Here is a 25,166-nt window from a genome sequence, read left to right as displayed (position 1 = left end):
AACTTTGACCTTTACATCGAGTTCAAAGGTGGAGGTTTACAATGGCTGCGCCCATATATTGTCAACACAGATTTAAACTATAGTGTCGCCTGGTGTGTAAGCCTGTAGGACAGGGTAGGGGTGAGGGCGTATCGAAGGCACGTCTTAATTTACTAAACAATTCTTATAGTCAAGTAGAAGTCTTTACCGAATTCAAGACAGTTTGGAACCCAGACAAATCGATACCCGGACAAATCGGCACCCGTTAAAGACTATTCGATATCCAGACAAATCGGCACCTTATAAATTAGTTATCTTTGATCTAAATATAGTGAACCAAACAAATAAAATCCATGAATTTGGGATTTTATCAGAGCTAGGGCGATTCCCATTATATTATGATAAAGTTGAGAATGGAAATGGGGAATGTGCCAAAGAGACAACAACCCGACCATAGAAAAAAACAACAGCAGAAGGTCACCAACAGGTCTTCAATGTAGCGAAAAATGATTAATCCATGTTAAATTACTGGTATCGCTTGGAAAATCTTGATTCCAAATTTATACCTGTATGAGGTAGAGAAAATTCATAACACTTGATTTTTTGTTAAATGTACCTTTATTACCAATGTAAATTGTATGCCAAACTCTAAAAGCTATATATTAATGCTGTATATGTATATGTAAACTGTATAATTTGTGTATGTATTTAATCCAATGAGCTGTATATTTGCTTACGGAATAAAGAATTAATTAATTATCAATATTAAAACAATAAAATATTGTTTTCAAGTATTGTGTAGTCTAAACCGAAGCAAGACATCTCGGCACATTACAAACTCGGGACACGTCAACTCGGTATAGTGCAAACTCGGCACATTACAAACTCGGCATATTACAAACTCGGTACATTTATAATAAAAATGTATCAGATTTATTATTGTGCCAATAAAGACTTATTTTTATTTAATTTGAGATTAATACTTAGTAAAATGTATAAACAATTTATAAATGGCTTAGCAAAAAAGGTATATTTTATGGTTTTCTCATATACATGATAAAACTAGGGGAAACTAGCGAAGCAAGACATCTCGGCACATTACAAACTCGGGACACGTCAACTCGGCATAGTGCAAACTCGGCACATTACAAACTCGGCATATTACAAACTCGGTACATTTATAATAAAAATGTATCAGATTTATTATTGTGCCAATAAAGACTTATTTTCATTTAATTTGAGATTAATACTTAGTAAAATGTATGAAAAATTTATAAATGGCTCAGCAAAAATGGTATATTTTATTGTTTTCTCATATACTGTTAAAAAATGTGTTATATACTACTTTATATATAATGTTTAATTTGTTATGATTTCTGCATATATATTGTTTGTGTATAGATTTGTATTGTATAGTTTATATATGCCTCCAACCCATAGGGGTATAAATGTGTATAATGATTAAATAAATAGTTGTGTTTGTATTTAATATTTTTACGGTGAAATTCAGTTTTTTTTTCTTTTTCTATAAAAATTTTGATAAACATTAAAAATTGCATCCCCGTTTTTCATCGTATCTAATAAACTGTAAATATGTAACATTGTCAAGTGACTTTTTTATCATTATTTCCTCTATTTAGATTATGCATTTTATTGATGGTGTTATGACGATTTTATGATTATCTCCAATTAACTGCAATAAAAAAAATAGGATGGCTACCTTTATCCTTTTAATTAGAGAAGTTTCAGGAAACAGGTGTTGATTATATATTGCAGTATAATAATCACATGATAATTAATAACAGCGGTATTTAATGACAGCCTGATAACATTTTTATGATATCCCGTTAGTAAAGCAGCTTGAGTTAATGCTGCTGAACTCCATGTGACAAATGCCTACCAAATAAAATGTCAAGTACCGCCTCTTTTTAAATTTATTGCGTAAAAAGTACATATATATCTGGTAAGAAACTAAAAATATTATCATAGTCTTTTAATATTTTTAAATTGTTTCACGAATTGCTCTGTATATCCGCTTTAATATTTTATACTTTCGTCCAAAAATGGGCACGGACCATTGTGTCGAGTGTTCCCGTGTTGTCACTACCAGACAACAAGCACTGACCTGTGATAACTGTGAAAGATGGGTACACAGAGTTTGTAATACAGGTATGTATATATATTAATTAAATTTTAATATATTTAATTTAAAAAAAAACTTATTTTTCAACAAATTTTTATCTAATAACTTTGTTTATAGGGTGTATTTATGAAACCAACATTCCTATCATTTATATGATTTAGTCATTTAGTTAGATGAATCTTCATCTTAAAATGCTTATGAAAAAAATGCTACATACAATGCACAGTTATATTTTTTATAATAAAAAAAATATTTTAAGAACTTGTTACTATGTATGCTATATTGATAATTACTTGGTAATAAATTGTTACTTTTTCTATCAATTTTGGTACATTTTGTCTGTATAAATCTGAAATAGTTGTTTTTAAAATGTATCTTATATGTATATACTAGTATATATATAGTTAACACAGCTACTTTCATTCCGATGTTCTTCCTTTTATTGATATTAATACTAAGAAGAGCGTAGTGTTCCGTAGTTCAATATATTAAAGTAAATACTGAGTAGGCAAACACATATTAAACTTTATACATAAGTACATAACTAAAGTGCCTCTTTACTCTGACTCTATAAACATATCTCACTCCAAGTCTTATTAATTCCATTACTATTTGTTCTCGAATTTTCTGCCGCCATTGTCACCTCACAGGACATTTAACGTTGCAAGTTTGGCACCAGAACAGGCATCAATAGAGCAACCAACATCAAATACAGTTGCAAACAGTTCAACAAACGATGCAACTCCAGCGTCACCAAGTTACACGCCACGTCGAAATGGCTTACCTCGAGTGCCAAGGCGTATTCTGTCGCCATTGTCACCTAACAGGACATATAACGTTGTTAGTGTGGCACCAGAACAGTCAGTAATGCAGCCACCAACATATCATACATCAAGAATAGTCAGCCCTTCACTGCCCGATGCATCCCAGACGCATTTAAATAGAATAACTAGTGTGCATCCTCTATCGCCCTTACCACTTGATGCTTCATTTGACTTTACCCATCACCAAGATGAAAATGATGACCAGGAGATTGTTGAAAAGTAAGATATATATATATAAATATATTAAACAAATGTTGTACTTAAATGATTTTTTTTTTGATTTTCATAAAATATGTCATAACATAAAAAAAAACGTATTGATTTATCTGAAAAGTGTTAACACAAATAAATATTGCATTTCATAGCTTCAAAACTAGTCCTTACTTTCACAGAATGCTTATTATGTTTTCGTTTATTTTTACAGTTCCATACAAGAGCCGGAGTTGCCTGACACAATTTTACCAGATGGTCCACCAACATTTTCCATCATAGAAAAGGGGACACAAAGAAGTAATCTAAAACTGGTTAGCAGTGACGGTTACGAATACACAAAGAAGGTATATTTATTTTTCAAGTACAGAATTGATATCTCTCGACAATTATCTTTTTAAAGCTTTGGCAAAAAGGTATCTACTTAAAAGATAAATTAACTACGGTACTACATGTATATTCTTGTATATTCTTTATATTTTAGATGTCTAAAGGCGATTTCACCTACTGGAGATGCATCAAACGATCAAAAGGCAGTAATTGTCCCGCTACTGTGTCACAGAAGGGAGAAAATTTTAAAAGAAACCCTAAACCCCACATTCACCCAGCAGACAAGGGGGCTTTGAAAAAAGTTCTAGTTCATAAAGAGGTATGCAAAGCCTAGACAGAGAAACATATTAACTTAATAACGTGTTTCACTTAAACTATTATAAAATATCATAAAGTGAAATGTAAATACAGTGGAAACTGACATTAGATATGAAAATTTCTGTAAATATAAGTACATATTTAATATTCACTCAGAAGGAATAGCATTTCTGGGAACATTAATTTGCATTCGGAATTTTATGCCGCGTGATATACCTTTTAAATTTTAAATAATATTCTTTTAAATTTTAGGTAAAACAGACAGCACTCCAAGACATCCATAAACCTGCAGGTCGTATTGTGGATGATGCTATGCTTCGTCATATAGAACCAGAAGATCATCAGCTGCCAAATCAAAACAACCTAAAAAGAACTGCAAACCGTGTCCGAGAAGAACTTAGGCCAGATGAACCAACCTCATTGTTTTTCGAGGTAAAATATTTATGATATTCTAGATAGTCAACTTGCAACACACATGTATAGCTACTTTTAGTAAATAAATGTAATGCTGCAAAAAGCTTGTTTCGGAATCCTTTTTAATTTTCTTATTTTTTATTTGTGATACGGTATTCCGAAATAAATATGTTAACACTCAACTAATTCAATCAAATTTTCTATATATAGCTCGATACAGATTACCTCCAATGTGACAACTTTTTGATTGAGGACATCAGAGTAGAGGACCAGCGTCACTTGGTATTTTCAACGCCCGGGCAGTTACAGCTTTTGAAATATGCAAAGAAATGGTTTTGTGATGGAACCTTTAAAATAATGAAAGACCCATTCACTCAGCTATGGTCCATCCACGCCTTCATTAAAAAGGGAGACAGTTTGAAGCAGGTTCCACTGGTCTTCGTACTCATGTCTCGAAAGAAGACAAAAGATTACAAACCTGTAAGTTTCATAATCGTCATTTTTTTTTGTTATCGACTTCAAGTTTTCTGTCAATGTGACGTTTAACCATTTTAAATTTGAAAATAGATTCGAATTTTTAGATAATAAAAGCATTTTTTTAAATTATGCGGAATATTTCTTGTAAATAAGTACAGCTTGATTAAATTTTTATAATTGATCATATTTATTATTAAAAAAAACCATGAAGCGCTCAAATATCATTAAATCTCCTATTATATATACATGTAGATTCTTGAATGTTTGAAGAGGAAGATTGGTGTACTCCATGTGGAAGGGTTTTGCTTGGACTTTGAAAAAGGTAAATTACAGCTTCACAGAATTACAGAAAAATAAATCGAAATGACTTTAAATTGGTGTAAAATTAACTGAAAACTCTAGTACACTTTTGAGTACGGGTGGATTTACACACTAGCAACTTCTAATTATAGACGATTGACAATACTTAGAATTGCTAATGACTTAGTAAGTGGTTTAATCTTTCTCTTTCTCTTAACAGGTGCTTGGAAAGCCATACGACATATATTTCCAAATGCAAGCATCAAAGGTTGTGCTTTCCATTTCGGTCAAGCCATTTGGCGGAAAGTTCAAGATTTGGGACTGAAAACAACTTACAGCTCAAGAGGAGTGGAATATAGATACATCCGTACGTTGATGGCTCTGCCTTTCCTGCCTCACTCGGATATAAGACCAGCTTTCAATACACTGAAAGAACGTGCAAACTCCCAGGAATTAAAAGAGCTCGTTGTATACATCAGTTCAACATGGTTCGAAGGTCGATATTGGTGTCCAAGAACATGGTCAATCTTCCAACATTCTATTCGCACAAATAATGATGTTGAAGGTATACATATACATGATATATAAGGTTCTCTAAGAGCAATGCCAATATTAAATAAATAACCTTCAGATATAAATTTCTATATGATGTACATATTTCTTGAATTATACTAGTTTAAATCACAGGGGGTTAATAGATACACATACACAAATACGCAGCCACAGTGTATATAAATGATTAACCCTTGGTCTAAAGTAAAATTAAAAAAATATGCCTGGTAAAATCGAACTGCTGTTATTGAATACAATTCAACTTTAATGGTATCTTTACAGTAGTAACTTATTTGCTAACTATATTATACCCCCATATACAAACCTTAAAAAATATTAATGTATGTATTTATGTTGTTTATAGGTTGGCATACACGCATAAATTCAGGAAAGTCAAATGTAAGCTTTTATGTGCTTATACCAGAGTTAATGAGAGAAGCTGAGATCGTGGATCTTACTTTAAGATTAGTATCCGAGGAACAGGTTCTCAGACATCAGCGACGCCGTTTTAAGGATTTGGAAGGCCGGCTCCACCAGTTCTGGGAAGAGTACGATAGTGGCGAAAAAACTGTGACACAATTGTTAAGGGATTGCAGTAAAGTGTACGGCCCCTCAGATGACTGATCACTGCTGCCAATACAAAGAATGCAGAAAGTGACATTTTTATTTGTCGTTAACATTTCATTTAGTGTCTGTATGGTATTTATAGGAATTGTGTGTTGGTTTTTGTGAATGGTTCATTAGTTGATGTATGATTTATTTATTGAATTATTTATGGTATTTTCCTATTGAGAAGAGAGAAAGAGAGAGAGAGTGGAAGAGAGAAAGAGAAAGAGAGAGAGAGAGAGAGTGGAAGAGAGAAAGAGAGAGAGAGAGAGAGAGAGAGTGGAAGAGAGAGAAAAGGAAATAGAGAGAAAGAGACAGAGAGAGAAATATCGTGTACATAATCTGTGTATATGTAATTACTTAATTGAAAATACTTCATTGATAATAAACGTTCTGGTCAGTTGATTATGCTGCTTTTTATCAAGGCGTTTTATCAATCATTGAAAAAAGGAATACAGAGAAATTTTACTCCATGCTACTCCAATTAAAATACACTGAAACCTAACAACAAAAAAAAGTCTGATTAATAAATATAAGAAGATATGGTTTGATTGCCAATGAGACAACTCTCCTTTGAAAAGATAGGTTCTTATTGAAAACTATCATATTTGATGAAACTACTATTGCGATGGTGATAATATAAATAAATTACTGAACATGATATATTTACACGAAAACATTCGAATATGGATAACTCCTAAAATCTCGAACACTTAATCTTTCCATATGCACCCTAATTTCTTTACAAGTTGTTAAGACTGTTGTTTTATCTAGTGATCTGATGATTTAAAATCCTGTCAGGTCTATCACAAATGCTGTCGATTACATTTAAATTTTATCATTCATGAGACTAATTGAAAACTGTAAGAAGTGTTGTTTCTGGTTATTTTATCAAACTAACAACTATATCACCCGAGAGACATGTAGAAATGGCCACCTTTTTTCCATCCTTAACTTAATGATTTTTCATCATTTTTCAACTATCTATCAGTTATAGAAGAGGGGAGAAATATACCAGAGGGGCAGTCAAACTCATAAATCGAAAATAAACTGACATGGCTAAAAATGAAAAAAAAACAACAACATACAAACAATAGTACACATGACATAACATAGAAAACTAAAGAATAAGCAACACGAACCCCACCAAAAACTATTGGTGATCTCAGGTGCTCCGGAAGTTATCATCCTTCTGGTAACTGAATGTTTTCATTAATATGTGCATTAGTTTTAAGACATTCGATCTAGATACGCAAAAAACGATGGCAACACCGTAAATATACACATAGCATATATCAATGACCAAGAAAAAATGAATTTTCCCGATTTTTTTTTTGATTTTTTTTTTGTTTGTTGATTTTTCTACCATAAGTAGCCTCGCTAAATGAACATTTATAAGATTTTAGGCATAAACAACTTTTTTATTCTTATTGATTTAAGTAAAATTTAATTAAATATTTGCTTTATTTATAAAAGTAAAACAATTTTTTTTTTATATCAAGTGTTTTCTTATTTAACTTGTGACTTTTTGTCATATGAGTTTCTGTCCTATACTTTGTTCCATTTCTCACCTATTTTTAAAATAAAATTTGTTTATTTTTTTCTCATCGTAATTATTATATAAAATTTCTTTTTATGAACCATTTCCATAAATATATTCATTGGTGTGCCGAGTATGTATAGGTAATGTGCCGAGTTTGTATAGGCCGAGTTTGTACTATGCCGAGTTATACATGTCCCGAGTTTGTAGTGTGCCGAGATGTCCTGTATTCGAAACTAGAGGTGATCTCAGGTGCTTAAAAACTTCCATTTGTTGTTGAAAAAGATATAGATAATATATATCAATAATACTTTGAATTTTCTGATAAAGATAGATTACAATCACTTCTATCTTCATTTGATAGTATGGAGCTTACTGTACCTTTCATTAAAAAAGTTGCACTATTAAAGGAGAGGAGACAATTAAAAAACCTGCATGAATAATACTGTTATATACCTACTTTATATATAATGTTTAATTTGTTATGATTTCTGCATATATATTGTTTGTGTATATATTTGTATTGTATAGTTTATATATGCCTCCAACCCCTAGGGGTATAAATGTGTATAATGAATAAATAAATATTTGTGTTAGATTTAATATTTTTACGGTGAAATTCAGGTTTTTTTTTCTTTTTCTATAAAAATTTTGATAAACATTAAAAATTGCATCCCCATTTTTCATCGTATCTAATAAACCTTAAATATGTAACATTGTCAAGTGACTTTTTTATCATTATTTCCTTTATTTAGATTATGCATTTTATTGATGGTATTATGACGATTTTATGATTATCTCCAATTAACTGCAATAAAAAAATAGGATGGCTACTTTTATCCTTTTAATTAGAGAAGTTTCAGGAAACAGGTGTTGATTATATATTGCAGTATAATAATCACATGATAATTAATAACAGCGGTATTTAAAGACAGCCTGATAACATATTTATGATATCCCGTTAGTAAAGCAGCTTGAGTTAATGCTGCTGAACTCCATGTGACAAATACCTACCAAATAAAATGTCAAGTACCGCCTCTTTTTAAATTTATTGCGTAAAAAGTACATATATATCTGGTAAGAAACTTAAAATATTATCATAGTCTTTTAATATTTTTAAATTGTTTCACGAATTGCTCTGTATATCCGCTTTAATTTTTGATACTTTTGTCCAAAAATGGGCACGGACCATTGTGTCGAGTGTTCCCGTGTTGTCACTACCAGACAACAAGCACTGACCTGTGATAACTGTGAAAGATGGGTACACAGAGTTTGTAATACAGGTATGTATATATATTAATCAAATTTTAATATATTGAATTTTAAAAAAAATATATTTTCAACGAAATTTTATCTCATAACTTTGTTTATATATATTTATGAAACCAACATTCCTATCATTTATATGATTAAGTCATTATTTTATTTTTATATTTATAACTATTTAAAACTGTCTGTAAAGACTAGCTACAACGTAGACCTATATGCACGTGTAGTTAATAAATTAAAAAACCTGTTATGAAACAGTCACACATCTATCTATGATACTAGATACGAAATAAATATATAAAGGTCGACCTCTGATGAGGGTTTACCTGGGATTATTCCCGAAAAAACCCGAAACATTGCATATTAAATTCTAATGAATTAAGCAATAAAAAGTACGTAGTGTCAGGTCAGAAATATTGATACCATACCATGAATAAGTGGGTTTATGGTCAATTTATAAAACTATTTAAAATGGTTTAATCTTTCCTTTTCTCTTAACAGGTGCTTGGAAAGCAATACGACACATATTTCCAAATGCAAGCATCAAAGGTTGTGCTTTCCATTTCGGTCAAGCCATTTGGCGGAAAGTTCAAGATTTGGGACTGAAAACTACTTACAGCTCAAGAGGAGTGGAATATAGATACATCCGTACGTTGATGGCTCTGCCTTTCCTGCCTCACTCGGATATAAGACCAGCTTTCAATACACCGAAAGAACGTGCAAACTCCCACGAATTAAAAGAGCTCGTTGTATACATCAGTTCAACATGGTTCGAAGGTCGATATTGGTGTCCAAGAACATGGTCAATCTTCCAACATTCTATTCGCACAAATAATGATGTTGAAGGGATACATATACATGATATATTAGGTTCTCTAAGAGCAATATTTTTTATTCAACGATCTTCCTTACGTTAATCTAAACAATGCCAATATTAAATAAATAACCTTCAGATATAAATTTCTATATGATGTACATAATTCTTGAATTATACTAGTTTAAATCACAGGGGGTTAATAGATACACATACACAAATACGCAGCCACAGTGTATAAATGATTAACCCTTGGTCTAAAGTAAAATTTAAAAAATATGCCTGGTAAAATCGAACTGCTATTATTGAATACAATTCAACTTTAATGGTATGTTTACAGTAGTAACTTATTTGCTAACTATATTATACCACCATATACAAACCTTAAAAAATATTAATGTATGTATTTATGTTGTTTATAAGTTGGCACACGCGCATAAATTCAGGAAAGTTGAATGTGAGCTTTTATGTCCTTATACCAGAGTTAATGAGAGAAGCTGAGATCGTGGATCTTACTCTAAGATTGGTATCCGAGGAACAGGTTCTCAGACATCAGCGACGCCGTTTTAAGGATTTGAAAGGCCGGCTCCACCAGTTCTGGGAAGAGTACGATAGTGGCGAAAAAACTGTGACACAATTGTTAAGGGATTGCAGTAAAGTGTACGGCCCCTCAGATGACTGATCACTGCTGCCAATACAAAGAATGCAGGAAGTGACATTTTTATTTGTCGTTAACTTTTCATCTAGTGTCTGTATGGTATTTATAGGAATTTTGTGTTGGTTTTTGTGAATGGTTCATTAGTTGATGTATGATTTATTTATTGAATTATTTATGGTGTTTTCCTATTGAGAAGAGAGAGAGAGAGAGAGAGAGAGAGAGAGAGAGAGAGAGAGAGAGAGAAATATCGTGTACATAATCTGTTTATATGTAATTACTTAATTGAAAATACTTCATTGATAATAAACGTTCTGGTCAGTTGATTATGCTGTTTTTTTATCAAGGCGTTTTATCAATCATTGAAAAAAGGACTACAGAGAAATTTTACTCCATGTTACTCCAATTAAAATACACTGATGACACAATGAAAATAAGAGATGCATGGTACACGCCAAGTAAGGAAGAAACCTAACCAAAAAAAAAAGTCTGATTAATATATATAAGAAGATATGGTTTGATTGCCAATGAGACAACTCTCCTTTGAAAAAATAGGTTCTTATTGAAAACTATCATATTTGATGAAACTACTATTGCGATGGTGATAATAGAAATAAATCACTGAACATGATATATTTACACGAAAACATTCGAATATGGACAACTCCTAAAATCTCGAACACTTAATCTTTCCATATGCACCCTAATTTCTTTACAAGTTGTTAAGACTGTTGTTTTTTCTAGTGATCTGATGATTTAAAATCCTGTCAGGTTTACCAGAAATGCTGTCGATTACATTTAAATTTTATCAGTCATGGGACTAATTGAAAACTGCAAGAAGTGTTGTTTCTGGTTATTTTATCAAACTAACAACTATATCACCCGAGAGGCATGTAGAAACGGCCACCTTTTTTCCATCCTTAACATAATGATTTGTCGTCATTTTTTATAACTATCTATCCGTTATAGAAGAGGGACGAAATATACCAGAGGGACAGTCAAACTCATAAATCGAAAATAAACTGCCATGGCTAAAAATGAAAAAAAACAACAACATACAAACAATAGTACACATGACATAACATAGAAAACTAAAGAAGAATTAACACGAACCCCCACCAAAAACTAGGGGTGATCTCAGGTGCTCCCGGGAAGTTATCATCCTTCTGGTAACTGAATGTTTTCATTAATATGTGCATTAGTTTTAAGACATTCGATCTAGATAAGCAAAACACGAGGGCAACACCTTAAATACACATAATAGCATATATCAATGACCAGGAAAAAATGAATTTTCCCGATTTTTTTTTGATTTTTGATTTTTCTACCATAATTAGCCTTGCTAAATGAACATTTATAAGATTTTAGGCATAAACAACTTTTTTATTCTTATTGATTTAAGTAAAATTTAATTAAAAATTTGCTTTATTTATAAAAGTAAACAATTGTTTTTTGATATCGAGTGTTTTCTTATTTAACTTGTGACTTTTTGTCATATGACTTTCTGTCCTATAATTTGTTCCATTTCTCACCTATTTTTAAAATAAAATTTGTTGTTTTTTTGTCATCGTAATTATTATATAAAATTTCTTTTTATGAACCATTTCCATAAATATATTCATTGATGTGCCGAGTATGTATAGGTAATGTGCCGAGTTTGTGTAGGCCGAGTTTGTACTATGCCGAGTTAAACATGTCCCGAGTTTGTAGTGTGCCGAGATGTCCTGTATTCGTCTAAACAGATGTAAGGATCAAACACAAGCTATACACTTTTCTATCTATCTTCATATGTCCGCACTCAGTCACAACTTTGACTATTACGTACCGTTGCATGTGTGGCCTATTTACAATTTAAAAGAAATAAATTTGCAGTAATATTAAATTACATTGCATTGGTGCTTAGAAAAAATAATTAAAGTAAAAATATAACAGTGATTTAATTTAATTTTTTTTTTTTTTTTTTTGTGGATTGTTATCCTATGGATATTTCTTGGTAAAACTATGTACATATTATGCAGTTTTTAGAATATTTGTGAACGAGCAGATATAGAATGTTAATACGAACAACTACATATATCTAACAATCAATTATGATTTAATTAAATGATGTTTATTCATACATACATAATCATTAATAGTTTAATTAAATGATGATTATTCTTTTTGTAATGCATATTTTATATACAACTTATAATATCAATGCAACAATTCTTTAATTTTTCATAATAAATTTATTTTTTAAAACGAGGTGCCGGATTGTCTTGGTCCCGAAATGTCCGGATACTGAAATGTCTTCAGACTTGGGTGCCGATTTTTCTACGTGCCAATATATCTTGTTACCAATAGTACCTAGTTTACCAGGTCTGAATGAAAAGATAGATCATTGATATCTTGTAGTTGTATTATAAATTAGGCACCTATATAAAATTATCAGAGGAATCAAATGCTGAAACAAACAATAAATGATTTTGATTGAATGGTGTTTAACGCAACTTTCAACACTTGTACTTTTTCGTGGCGGTCTGTTTTAAATGGTTGGAGGAAGCTGGAGTGCCTGGAGAGAACCGTGACCTTCCATTTGAAAACTGACAATCCTAGTCAATACACCTAATCGCTATTTATTCCATTCCGGATAACTTCTAAAATTACACAACTTTTTTCATCCAGTTGAAGCTATCTGGGACCCTGTTTAAACAATTCACCATGCATGATACTTTTTAATGAGACCTGTTTAAACTACCGTAAATACTTCAAACAAAATATTTTTTTACTTCAATTTTAATTTCGAAAAAGTGGATCATACTCTATCAAAGTTTCTTGATGATCGCTTTCTAAAGTTTTTCCTCCCTCAGCTCACTACTGATGACCTCTATTTTCGGCGGCCTGACCCAAACAGGAAGTTGTATAAATGACTATTTTTCCTGGATTGGACTAAATAGCGATAAGGTGTATTAAGTCTGACATACATGTAAGTGCAGAGCCAAGTGTAGTAAGTGCACCTTTCGCTATGGGATTCCAGACTCAAAACTTCAGTGTTGACAGTGTGACTACCTAGACCTCTTGGCCACTGAGGCCCACATAAAAAGTTGGGAACAACCATTTAACTTCATGTTTTTTTTCTAAAAAAAATATCCTATCATCCCCAATTTGATGAAAAAAAATATTCTGCCCAAGGAGATGACAAAAAAATTAATTCTGACTCAACATTTCCCCATACCATATCCCAGCAGGCACTCAACGTTGATTCAACGTTGAAACAAGGTTGTTTCTCAACGTTGAAACAATGTCAAATTTATGTTTGATTTTGAAAATTTGAATTAACGTTGTCATTTCAACGTTGAAGTTTCAACATCCATTCAACGTTGATTCAAGGTTGAATAGTAGTTGAAAGTATAATAATGAAATTTATTATAAAGCTTAACAAACACCACATTTTTTACCTGCTTTCCAAATTTTTGCTGTTGTTAGATGGTAAACAGGCAGTGCTGGTGTACATGTTTTTTTTTTAAATGTTTTTCCCTCTCACCAATACACATATGAACAAAATAGATAAGTTAAATGGAAGACATCTAAATAAATACATCAATTGTTACTTTAAACAACATTTGGTGCTTGTACAAAGTCAAAAATCTAGACCATAAATGTCACATCTTAAAATCCTGTTGGCAGAAGGAATAGCTGAAATGATTGTGTGTGTCCACTTGTATTTAACAATAACTATAGACATAATTATCTATTTAATTTATAAGTGGACACCTATCATTTTTGATATATTCTTACTTGTAGTTTTTCTTGTTGTGAATAGCTATAAAAAGACAAATCATTCAATGAATTTGCACAGTTTGCATAAAAACTAAGACATGCACTTTATTCCCCGACACCACAGAAAGGAAAGAAGATGTTGAATAGTTCTAAACAATTCTCACAAGTTCAAAGTAGTTTTTATTAAACGACCATCCAATGTTAAACCCTTCTTGAAAGTAGTATATATATCTAGGAAGAGTGAAGACATTATTAGATCCAATGTGTGTTCAGGATGATCGCAATATTTACGAAAATAAGAAGATGCTGCATGACTGCTAACCAGACAACTATCCACAAAAACAAAGGTCCTTGATTATATATACATATATGTTATATAAATGTATATATTATCCTCAAAAACCATTACATTGATACTTATTTACTAAGGAACAATAATATCAAAAATAGTAATACAATGATATTTCTTTTGATACAAGATTTATTTTATAAATTCATTTGTTATATTTGTTTCTTTTTGTCCGTATTGCATGTCAACATTCGTCCACCACCTCGTGATCTTTCAGCGGTAAATTTTAAGCAGGAGAGGTCTTTATCAGATATGTATTTCCAAGTGACATCTTTTTACTCTTGCAGCATATTTAAACTCTGAAAAAAATCAGATTATATATATACAATGTATAATAATTGTATGTCCTGAAAAGATATTTTAAATATGAGCCACTTTCAATTTGTTTCTAGAAGCATTGAAGATAAATAAAACCATAATGAAGAAGCACATATTGTAATAAGATAATCATTAATAAAAATATATACATTAATGTTTACTATTAGTAGTTTTTTTTGTTAATGAAGAAAAAATAGAAAACAACACGTTTAATAATTTAATGCGTCCGAAGCGCTTTTCTGGATTTACCTTCATCAGGAACGCTCAAAGCCAAACATTTGAAATCCGAAGATGTATAAGTACCGAAAATCGTTGAAGAGCTATATGTCAAAATTACCTAAAATAACTAGCCAAATTCATCTAAAGCCAACTTTGCCTGAGGGAGTTGAAACCTTAGTTTCATAATAATTTCAAAATTTATAATCGGACAATTTTAATAAAGTTTGTTAAATCATGTCAGTACCGAAGCACTGACTACCGAGCTGATGATACCCTCGGGGACTGATAGTCCACCAGCAGAGGTATCGACCCAGTGATGTAAAAAATAGAAAACAACACGTTTAATAATTTAATGCGTCCGAAGCGCTTTTCTGGATTTACCTTCATCAGGAACGCTCAAAGCCAAACATTTGAAATCCGAAGATGTATAAGTACCGAAAATCGTTGAAGAGCTATATGTCAAAATTACCTAAAATAACTAGCCAAATTCATCTAAAGCCAACTTTGCCTGAGGGAGTTGAGCTTCAACCTGAGTTTTGTAAGACTGCGGGTTGCACTATGTTATTGATAACAATGAAAACGCTTTACCTAAGTAAGACGTTTTTTTTTTTATTGATGACTGCACAATTCTATTAACATAAAATAAAGAGCTTTACTAGAATAGCTTAGGTATAATTAAAGACAAACATAATATGGTATGTAAGGTAAACAAAATTAGAATAAACAAAAGATTAATCTTTGAACACAAATGGTATATAGCTATACAGACAAAAAAAACCTACCTTTGATGATTTTAAAGACTGGAATTCCCAAAACTGAATTTTAATTTTGCTCCACTTGATGTTTTTTAGCCATTGATCTGTTTGACAAGCTTCTGTAAAATAAATAATACATGTTCATGATATCAGATAATGGACTGCTATAACATTCAAAACCAGGTTACGTACACATTAATGTAAACATGCATTTCTCATATTACACAGAGTTAGAGATCACCTGAAGATCAGTAAAGGCTCAGACTGACTTGTTTTTGTAAAAATAAAACAATAAAAGTATCAATTTTCCATGATCGTTCAAATTCAATACTTTGGTCCAGTTGAAATTCATTGTTTAATATGATCGTCAAAAAAGTATGTGGTTTACCAACCCTTAAAGTTAAACTAAAAGAATCGCATATATATAGTATAAAGTAAACATGTTGGGAAGTTTACCTGAGCAAAATAATGTAAACACTTGCTTATCCCCCCTTTTTCTTATATGAATCTTTTTAAGCATAATAATTGTAACAATCTTTACCTAAACTTTAAAATGAAACTAAATATGCTTTCCACATTAAATGCTCTTAGAAATAGTATAATTGGAGGAAATTATATATGATGGACCTTCCATGTGTTCTAATCTGTTTTCTGGAATACAATGTTGACGTTATAATTTTCTCTAATTGTGCAATATGATACCAATTCAGAGTTTCTAAACACAATTTATAAATATAACAAACCGTGATAGCCACATGCAAACATCTACATACCATAAATATACGTGATAAACGGCAAGTTTCTCTTTCGACTTCGTCCTTTGTTGTTCTTTTTCAAATACAGGAAAGGTGCGTGTTTGAATATTGCGCATGGACAATCTAACTTCCTGTTCAAATCCCGCGAAAATATGAATGAAAGAAATCGCGATCAATGTTGATAATCAACTATTTTAAATTTCTTTACATGTTATCAAGGATGTATATTAGTTATACGTCCTTGATGTTATCTTTATATTCAAATTAAAGTTATGTGAAATGAAATTAATAAATAATATTTCTTATTCCCTAGAAATTTAGTATAAAACGACTTACCTCCCCCCTTTTCTCATACCGTCACGGTGACGCAAAACTCAAGATGAAATAGTGACCAATAGTTAGTACTATACTGTTTTGTGAAACCCAAAACTCTTTTTCATTCTTTTCTTTATAAATACACATACCCGTAGCCAGGGGGGGTTCGGGGGGTTCGGACGAACCCCCCCTTGAAAACTATTAAGCACTGTTAAAGTCGATGTTCTGTTCGAATTGTGACTGTTAAAGTCGAGTTTGTGAGTCAAACGAACCCCCCTTTGGAAATTCCTGGCTACGGGCCTGAATACATACTTCTACAGTTATGCATATATTGCCTTCTGATAATGATTTCTTTTATATAGGCCTACTATGAGTAAATATTAAGTTAACGTTGATTCAATGTTGAATCAACGTTCCAATTACAACGTTGAAATGATCAACGTTAATTCAACGTTGAATGTTGGTTCATTACTCAACGTTGAAAATGTTACGTTGTTTCAACGTTGAATATACGTTGATCACATTTCAACCTCATTTCAACGTTTATTAAACGTTGAGTGCCTGCTGGGATAGTTCTAAATATTGAAAAACTTAAAAAAGATAAAATTGCCTTCGCCTGAAAAAAAATTCTCTGACTCAGACAAAAAACCATACCCCTTGAAATTAAATGGTTGCTCTCTATGGCAAAGGTAGTTGCCTATTAAAGAAAATCAGTCTGTCTGTCTACCAGTCAGTCAGGCAAATCATTTGTGCATACTTTTTTATTCATTCTTGAAGATGTTGATTTGATATTTGGTATATAGTTTATCATGACAAGTTACAGATCAAGTTTAAAGTTTGTTACAGTCTGATTTTGTGCAGATCACATTATGGTCCTTGGACATAAACAAATTCAGCGGTCTAATAATCATCATGCTTGAAGATATTGATTTGATAATTGGTATACAGTTTTATCTCAACAAGTTACAGATCAAGTTCTAATTTTGTCCCAGTTCAATGAATTTTTAATCATCAGGGAACATGTATTGCCATACAATTCTCTCAGAATGCTTGTTATTTATTAGCTTATCACTTACCCACAATAGGCAGATTAATTACAATGAATCACTCATAAATAAACTTAACCATGAATTGTCTTGGTCCCGAAATGTCCGGATACCGAAATGTCCAAAATGGGTGCCGAAATGTCTTTGGACTTGGCTGCCGATTTGTCTACGTGCCGATATATCTTGTTACCAATACATCACATAAAAATTCATTTCAAAAAATTTCTAAAAAATGTAAAAGTAATGGGAGTAAATGTTGATAAGAAATTTATTAATATGAGGATCTCTAGCTGGACAAAGGGCCATGTGAGCTATTGCCATAACATTACAATGCATCCCTCTTCATTGTTATAAGCATTATAATTGGTTATCTCAACTCGATTGCTTTTCTCTTTTCGGCCATACTGACTCAAGCGAGAAAAGCAATTATGTTGAGATGATCAACACTAATCTATACAATTTTTTGGTGTAAATATCTTGAAAACCCTTTCAGAGAGAAAACCTGACCCATACTGGCTCAAACGAGAAAAGCAATTATGTTGAAATGATCAACAATAATCTATACATTTTTTTTGGTGTAAATACGGGGGGTATCTTGAAAACCATTTCAGAGAGAAAAGCTGACCTAGGTATAGATATGCTCCAAATAATAAGATCTGGTGCACCTCATTCCTATTTCCAAATATTAAGATCTAGTGCACCTCATTCCTATTTCCAAATATTAAGATCTAGTGCACCTCATTCCTATTTCCAAATATTAAGATCTAGTGCACCTCATTCCTATTTCCAACAAAATTAACAGATATAAAAAAGAAGATGTGAATAATGATTGGCAATGAGACAACTCTCCACAAGAGACTAAATGACACAGAAATCAACATCTATAGGTCACTGTACTGCCTTCAGAAATGAGCAAAGCCCATACTGCATAGTCAGCTAGACAAGGCCCAGAAATGACAAATGTAAAACGAGAACTAACAGCCTAATTAATGTACCTGTACAAATTTTTTTTACAAAAAACAAATATGTAACACAGCATCTGGATAGAAACCACAGATTTTGTTTTCCTATTATCTTGAAAACTACAATTAGACAAGCAGAAACTTGAAAAAACAAAAATGACCAGTAATGCAAGATCTACATAACTGCCAATATGACTTAAATTTAAAGGAGTTATTGCCCTTAAATGATGATTTTGCCCATTATCTAGAAAATTAGAATAAAACTGAACAGCAAAATTTATCAGATATACAAAATCTACACAACTGCTGTGATGAGCTAACAAATTGAATGACTTCTTTGTAAAGGTTATTGCTATGTAATGAGAATTTTGCCTATAATCTCAAAAACTTACTCAGATAAGAAGATCAGCAATATGGGATCTGCAAAAATGCCATTATAACTGAAACCATCAAATTGTCTTTATAAAAGTTATATTCCTTAAATGATTATTCTTTTACTGTTTTTTTTTAGTTTTTATAAATAAAAAAAAGATGTGGTTGATTGCCTATGTCAGAGACCCACCAGAGCCCAAATGACATAAAAGTTAACAACTGTAGTTCACTGTTCTGCCTTCAACAATGAGCTGAACCAATACAGTATTGTCAGCCTAATATGTTAATACATATATTAGATAGCAAAAATTATCATCAATCTACAAACATGTTGCTGTCTACATGGTGCAGTTCAATAAAAAGTTTGATCAAATTGAAATTTGTTTTTAATCAAATCAAACTGTTCAACTGGTCAGAAATTTTCACCAACTTTTGTAGTAGAATCGATATCTCAGTCAGTCATCTAAGTGCAAAGTGATAAAATACAGCATACTTAAAATCCATCATGATTTGAATTCAACTTTTGGCTCTTGTATGATTCTTTGTTTTTGAAATTCCAAAAGGGAACATACTTTATATTCTTGTATAAATAAACCAGTTTTTGAGATGTTTCGCAAAAGAAAATACAAATGTAATGTCAGCCATGTAGTTGTGAGGAAAAATAAAGAACGGAAGAAGGCCAATAGCCGAAACGTCTCAAAAACGGGTTTATTTATACAAGAATATTATATGAATATATAATATGATTGTTTTAAAAATTGAAAAATCAAAATTAAAGATGGTTCAGAATCTTGGACTATTCCAAATGAAAAAAAAGGAAAAGATTTACAGATATTTGAAAGCCTTTATTATATCACTACCCCCAATAAAAGTAGGGTCTCTGATTGAAGATAATTAAATGGCATTGCAGGTGAGATAGTAAAAGTAGATACTATCAAGCAGGAAAAAATTCAACTCTACAATCTTACAAATTTACAAACAAAGAAGTTAGTACAAAGATCTAATGCTGGTTTCTCATGTATTATGATCTACTTTAGAGATAAGATCTAGAATACTAAGTACCATTAAACACTGTTTTTGCTTATTGTTCCCTATGTAAAAATGGAAATGTTCTCTTATAGGAATAGTTTAATAAGTTTAAGAACTAATCAAAGTTTCATAGTTTTTTTTTCTACTTTGATATATCTCAATTTTCATTCTATTATTTTATCTTACAGGATTTTCTGATGAAACAGGTGCATCTGAGTAGGTGATGACCAAAGTCTGATAAGTTTCAATAAAGATGTCATGAATACACAGTCATCAAAATCGTCAAAATGTCTAGTTGTTTTGAGTGGAATTCCAGGATGTGGTAAAAGTACTCTTGCTAAACTTTTATATGATAAGCTTGGAGGTATATATGTGGAAGAACAATCTACTCATTTTAAGTCATCAAAGTGTTTTGATGTTATAGTGGTGTCTTACGATGAATTGATTCCAAAGAATATACCTCTTGATGATAAGGCAGGTATTCTCATAAGTTCATCTGATTATATTTATCAAGAAAAATGTAATGCATAAATTTTTATCATTGTCAATGTATATTGAGTTGCAGTCCACTTCTGTCAATGGATATTTATAAGAAAAATCATAATTTTCAGATCTGTAAATTTTTTACACTTTATATATTAAAAAGGCTTTTGTTAGACAATGAATGCAGTAATAAATATTTTTTTGTCAAAGATGAAATAACAAAATATTTTTATTTTAGTCTCAACAGACCTGGAAAGAATACAGGGAGGAAATTGTTTTTTGTATTGACTATCTGGCCAACAAAGAAATATCATTGGCAAATTTAACCAAGCCTCCACCTGGTGTTAATGATGCATTATGGGGAAAGTTTTATGCTATTGTAAGAAGGCAGATAACTTCAGCAGAATCTGTTGTCATAGTACTAGATGACAACATGTATTATACAAGTATGAGACACAAGTATTTTCAAATAGCTAGAAAGTGTAAGTAATAAAAATGAAAAAAAAGCATTAAAAATAACATATTTTATAGTCTACCAGTTGATATGGAGGCTTTAAATTGTCAAAGATACAGATTCTATTTGTATTCATACTTCAAATTTATAGAATTAAATCTTTTTTGTGCACACAGTGTTGCAGGGACATAGAAACACTGGGCATCTGTCCACCCATCTGTTCGTTTGGTCTTGTGTGGGCTCTTACATGTACAATTCTTGTCAGATTTTTATGATACCAGTAACCTATATAATAGGTTAATATCAGCAATATCTTGGACAGGTTGGAAAATCATTGCCAATTATTTATTTTAAAAAGAGTCCTTTGGAAACATTAATCATATGGATAATTGCATTTACAGCGGTCTTAATTGTTACAATTACTGACCGAATTTTATGGAATTACAATGTATATCATAGGTTTATATCAGTAATGTCTTTGACACTTTTAAATATGTGTGCTGATCAAATATTTCAACAAGTTATGCCCCTTGAAAATATCAATTATAATGGAAATCATTTGCAATTGCTCTTAAGTCTTCATTTTTCTAAGATATTTATAAAAAGTTTAAAAAAACAAAAAATAATGTTTTTTCAGTTATTACCCTTGGATAGATAAAATATGTGCAACATGGGGGACATTGACACTCTGTTCTTTTATGTTTCAAGGTGAGACCATTTACAAAACATCAATCAAAGTTTATATACTAGTTAAGTTGAGGTGCAATATCTTGTGTTTTGTTTTGTTGATAACAGATTAAAGATATATGAAGCACCAACAGGACTGTTTACATTTAACATTTACAAAAACCTGGCGGCATACCACCAAATAGTTGATGCCTCTTAAAAAAAATTAGACGTGTAGAAACATTTTTTATTCATGTTGAATATATATATATTCAACTATGTCGCTTTGACACATTCCCCATTTCCATTCTCAATTTTATACAATGTATTACAGATACTTGTGGATTTTGTCAGCTCCATCTTGCTTGTAATATACAAACAGCTCTGGAACGGAATTTGAAACGTAGTCAACCAATCACAGAAGATGTAATTGTAGCTATGGCGACTAAAATAGAGCCACCAAATACACATATCAATAGTTGGGAAACTAACAGTATAGTTATAAATACTGAATCAAACATAGAAAGGTATATATACATTTATCGTTATTTTGATATACTCTAAGTCAACTTCATTTCGCGGATACTCAGTAACTCTATCTTCAGTTTAGTCCTTTTAACTGACTTAGCAAATCAATGATTTTTTTTTGCTACTTTAAATTTTCTAGATGTATTTATATAAAGGAAGACACAATTTACATATTTGCCACTAATTGTATTCTTGTTTTTTTCTTGTAAGAATTGCAAAAATAAAACCTGTCTAAAAATTAGAATAATATCACATCAAGGGTCCAGAAAAGGTCAAATTTGCAAGGCATGACCTAATCTGGAAAGTGAAATGACCAAAAAGGTACTGTGGGTACCAATTTTTGGTGGATTGAGGAAAACTTGCTTATTCATGGATATTTGATTTCTGGCTTTTCCAAGAGTCCACATATAATCATACAGCTAATCTGCAATTTGTTGAACATTCAGATTTGTGGTTTCCCTGTACCCAGGAAATCCACGAAAATTGGCATCCAAGGAATATTAATGAATCCACAGTAGATTAGGATTTACGTCAAGAAATATTTGTTTAAAGAAATAATTTTGTTAATTTTCATTGTTTCTCTAAAACTACTCTGATGATGTGAATCAAGTATGAATTCAAAAGTTTGGAAAAGGATCCCAACTTTCAAGTCATCTAGAAATTTTTCTGAATTCTTAAGTTCATTATCAATTTACTCCCTGTTGTAATATGATAATGACTTTGGGATTTAATCATTTTTACAAACTGTCATACCTGCCAACTGTCACTATTTGCAGGGGATTTCCCCCATAGAGGCTCCCAAATCGAAATTTTGAAAGAGCAATTTTGCCCACAATTTCAATCAAAACAGTTAATTTACAATGACTCTAGGCTTACAAAAGCATGAAGAAGCCAAAAAACAACATTAAAATGTATTTGAAGGTTTTTTAGGACTATGACAGCCATCTTGCACGCAAAACCCCCATGGGCATTTTCAAAAGTAACAGGTGCAGAATAATACTAACTTCAAAATTATGTGATTAAAAAAATCTTCAAAAAATCATTGTTAGACTGTAGTGCTACCTTAAAATCATCAACTACAGACACCCCTAAAGCAGAAGGCACAAAAATAAAAACAAAATGGTATTGGTTTGATTTGATTTTAACATATATTGTGCTGTTTTCTGTTTCTAAACTATACATTTAATAATCCTATTTTCTGCCCCTTTTAGTCAGTTACCTAGGATAATGTCATTGGTGAATACAGCAATGTTAAATCCAGTTCAACCAATAGAGGAAAGTGATCCAATGATAACAGCAGAAAGCCGTCAGATCTGTTCAAGTAACGTCATCCACCAATCAGATCAGATCTTACGAAAGATTGTTAGTCATAAAATGTCAATTTTAAAAGGTATGTGTAAATAGTAGATTCTTCAAACATCTGTTTCTACATGTAATTAACTCCTGATTGTCAGGAGCCTGTAATTCAGTGGTTGTTGTGTGTTCATGTGTTACATAATATGTTTGTTTTTCATTCATTTTATTTTGTTTAACATAATGCAATGATATTCCTTATATATACTTCTTCATATGAAGGAATATTTTTTGGGTACAGAATTTATTAAAAAAAAAATTTAGCAATTGCTATTTGCTTTGTTTCAAAATAACAAAGTTATAAAATTAAAACAAAATCATTGACTTTTTGCATACAATTACTGATACCCCAGTACTCATCAAAGTCAAAATATACTTTAAATACTCATTTAAAAAATAAATCAGATTTACAATGTGATAAAACTCACAATTTTTCTGCAATATTCTTTTTTGGGGTAATTCCTATTTTTACCTTTAAACAAGTTGAAGGATTGTATAAATATTTAGTTAGAATGTTTCGATTTCCCACTATACATAGAGTTATCTATGATACTCATGCTTATGTGGTTGTTCTTTGTTGCTGTGTAATATATTTTTCTAAGTTTATTATTTTGTAAATAAATTGGGCCATTAGGTTTCATGTTTGAATTGTTATACATTTGTACATAAGTTTGTATTAATTAATCAGTATATTATATGATACAATGTGCATTAACATTTTACTTTCTCTCTTTTAAGGCATTGCAGAAGACAAGTCAACATTACAACAACTGTCAAAGAAATATATGGATATAAGAAAGACGTGCTTGGATAAGATCAAAAGTGGACAAGTGTCATTTCCTGTGGCTGTGGATGAGCCAAATGTGTCATGTGATATAAACAGTGAACTGTACCAACAGATTCTTAGATTGTTTGAACAGTTGTTGAAAGAAATAACTTGATATGAAATAAAACATCAGCACACTTTGGTTTTATATTTAAATAATCAACGATACAACAACCATATAGAGGGTTATTTTCACGAGGTGTAAATTTTCACCTAATATTTTCGCAGATAGAACAAAATCACCAATTTAAAAGTGTACATGCAGAGGTATTGATAAAAGTTTTGAATTTGCCGAAATGATAACCACCAAAATATTTTGTATACCCTATTCAAGGAAAATCCCAAATTTTACACCTGCAAAAAAACCAACCTATACGATATTGTAAAAGAAATGAGATGCATTACACTAAATATTGTATAGAGCGATTATAAACCAAACAAATCTCCTTAATTGCCATTTATCTTTCAAGTTGAAAGAGGACTACACATTTCTTATAATGCATATCATTATTCAATATAAATCTTGATTATGATTTGAAACTA

General features: G+C 31.2%; 2 protein-coding genes and 1 long non-coding RNA gene across 8 annotated transcripts; 2 read left to right on the top strand and 1 right to left on the bottom strand.

The window, feature by feature from the left end:
• LOC143073026 (L-seryl-tRNA(Sec) kinase-like) lies at positions 1 to 24,763 on the top strand. 5 transcript variants are annotated; one of them, XM_076248249.1, is made up of 6 exons: positions 1 to 137; positions 20,502 to 20,787; positions 21,035 to 21,278; positions 22,251 to 22,443; positions 23,656 to 23,834; positions 24,536 to 24,763. In XM_076248249.1, exons 2-6 carry the CDS (start codon positions 20,572 to 20,574, stop codon positions 24,736 to 24,738), a joined length of 1,035 nt encoding a protein of 344 aa, XP_076104364.1. In that variant the 5' UTR covers positions 1 to 137; positions 20,502 to 20,571; the 3' UTR covers positions 24,739 to 24,763. The 5 variants fall into 5 exon arrangements, with proteins under 5 accessions (XP_076104364.1, XP_076104367.1, XP_076104365.1 ...); XM_076248252.1 differs by having other exon boundaries at positions 14 to 92; XM_076248250.1 differs by having other exon boundaries at positions 20 to 120.
• LOC143073025 (uncharacterized) lies at positions 2,755 to 6,390 on the top strand. 2 transcript variants are annotated; one of them, XM_076248247.1, is made up of 8 exons: positions 2,755 to 3,165; positions 3,371 to 3,503; positions 3,641 to 3,805; positions 4,057 to 4,236; positions 4,429 to 4,698; positions 4,948 to 5,017; positions 5,216 to 5,560; positions 5,912 to 6,390. In XM_076248247.1, the coding sequence occupies exons 1-8, from the start codon at positions 2,990 to 2,992 to the stop codon at positions 6,169 to 6,171; spliced, it is 1,599 nt and encodes a 532-aa protein (XP_076104362.1). In that variant the 5' UTR covers positions 2,755 to 2,989; the 3' UTR covers positions 6,172 to 6,390. The 2 variants fall into 2 exon arrangements, with proteins under 2 accessions (XP_076104362.1, XP_076104363.1); XM_076248248.1 differs by lacking the exons at positions 5,216 to 5,560; positions 5,912 to 6,390 and having other exon boundaries at positions 4,948 to 5,143.
• LOC143070770 (uncharacterized) lies at positions 14,667 to 16,687 on the bottom strand. The gene is made up of 3 exons (XR_012976689.1): positions 16,608 to 16,687; positions 15,862 to 15,953; positions 14,667 to 14,841 (listed from the first exon to the last, which is right to left on the bottom strand). It is a non-coding gene; the product is annotated as an uncharacterized LOC143070770 (long non-coding RNA).
• Positions 24,764 to 25,166: the final 403 nt, after the last annotated feature.

This window comes from Mytilus galloprovincialis, chromosome 4 (assembly GCF_965363235.1).
Source record: "Mytilus galloprovincialis chromosome 4, xbMytGall1.hap1.1, whole genome shotgun sequence".
NCBI classification, from domain to species: Eukaryota; Metazoa; Mollusca; class Bivalvia; order Mytilida; family Mytilidae; genus Mytilus; species Mytilus galloprovincialis.
Note: the sequence above shows the minus strand (reverse complement) of the source record. Positions and strands in the feature narration are given on the sequence as shown.

What these genes read in the sequence shown, in the direction of transcription:
- LOC143073025 (XM_076248247.1), top strand. Translation starts at nt 2,990, where the DNA reads ATGCAGCCACCAACATATCATACATCAAGAATAGTCAGCCCTTCACTG. An exon ending in AAGTTCTAGTTCATAAAGAG is followed by an intron (nt 3,806 to 4,056) that starts GTATGCAAAGCC and finishes TTTAAATTTTAG; the next exon opens with GTAAAACAGACAGCACTCCA. An exon ending in TTGCTTGGACTTTGAAAAAG is followed by an intron (nt 5,018 to 5,215) that starts GTAAATTACAGC and finishes TTCTCTTAACAG; the next exon opens with GTGCTTGGAAAGCCATACGA.
- LOC143073026 (XM_076248249.1), top strand. Translation starts at nt 20,572, where the DNA reads ATGAATACACAGTCATCAAAATCGTCAAAATGTCTAGTTGTTTTGAGT. An exon ending in ATATACCTCTTGATGATAAG is followed by an intron (nt 20,788 to 21,034) that starts GCAGGTATTCTC and finishes TTTTTATTTTAG; the next exon opens with TCTCAACAGACCTGGAAAGA. An exon ending in TAAAATGTCAATTTTAAAAG is followed by an intron (nt 23,835 to 24,535) that starts GTATGTGTAAAT and finishes CTCTCTTTTAAG; the next exon opens with GCATTGCAGAAGACAAGTCA.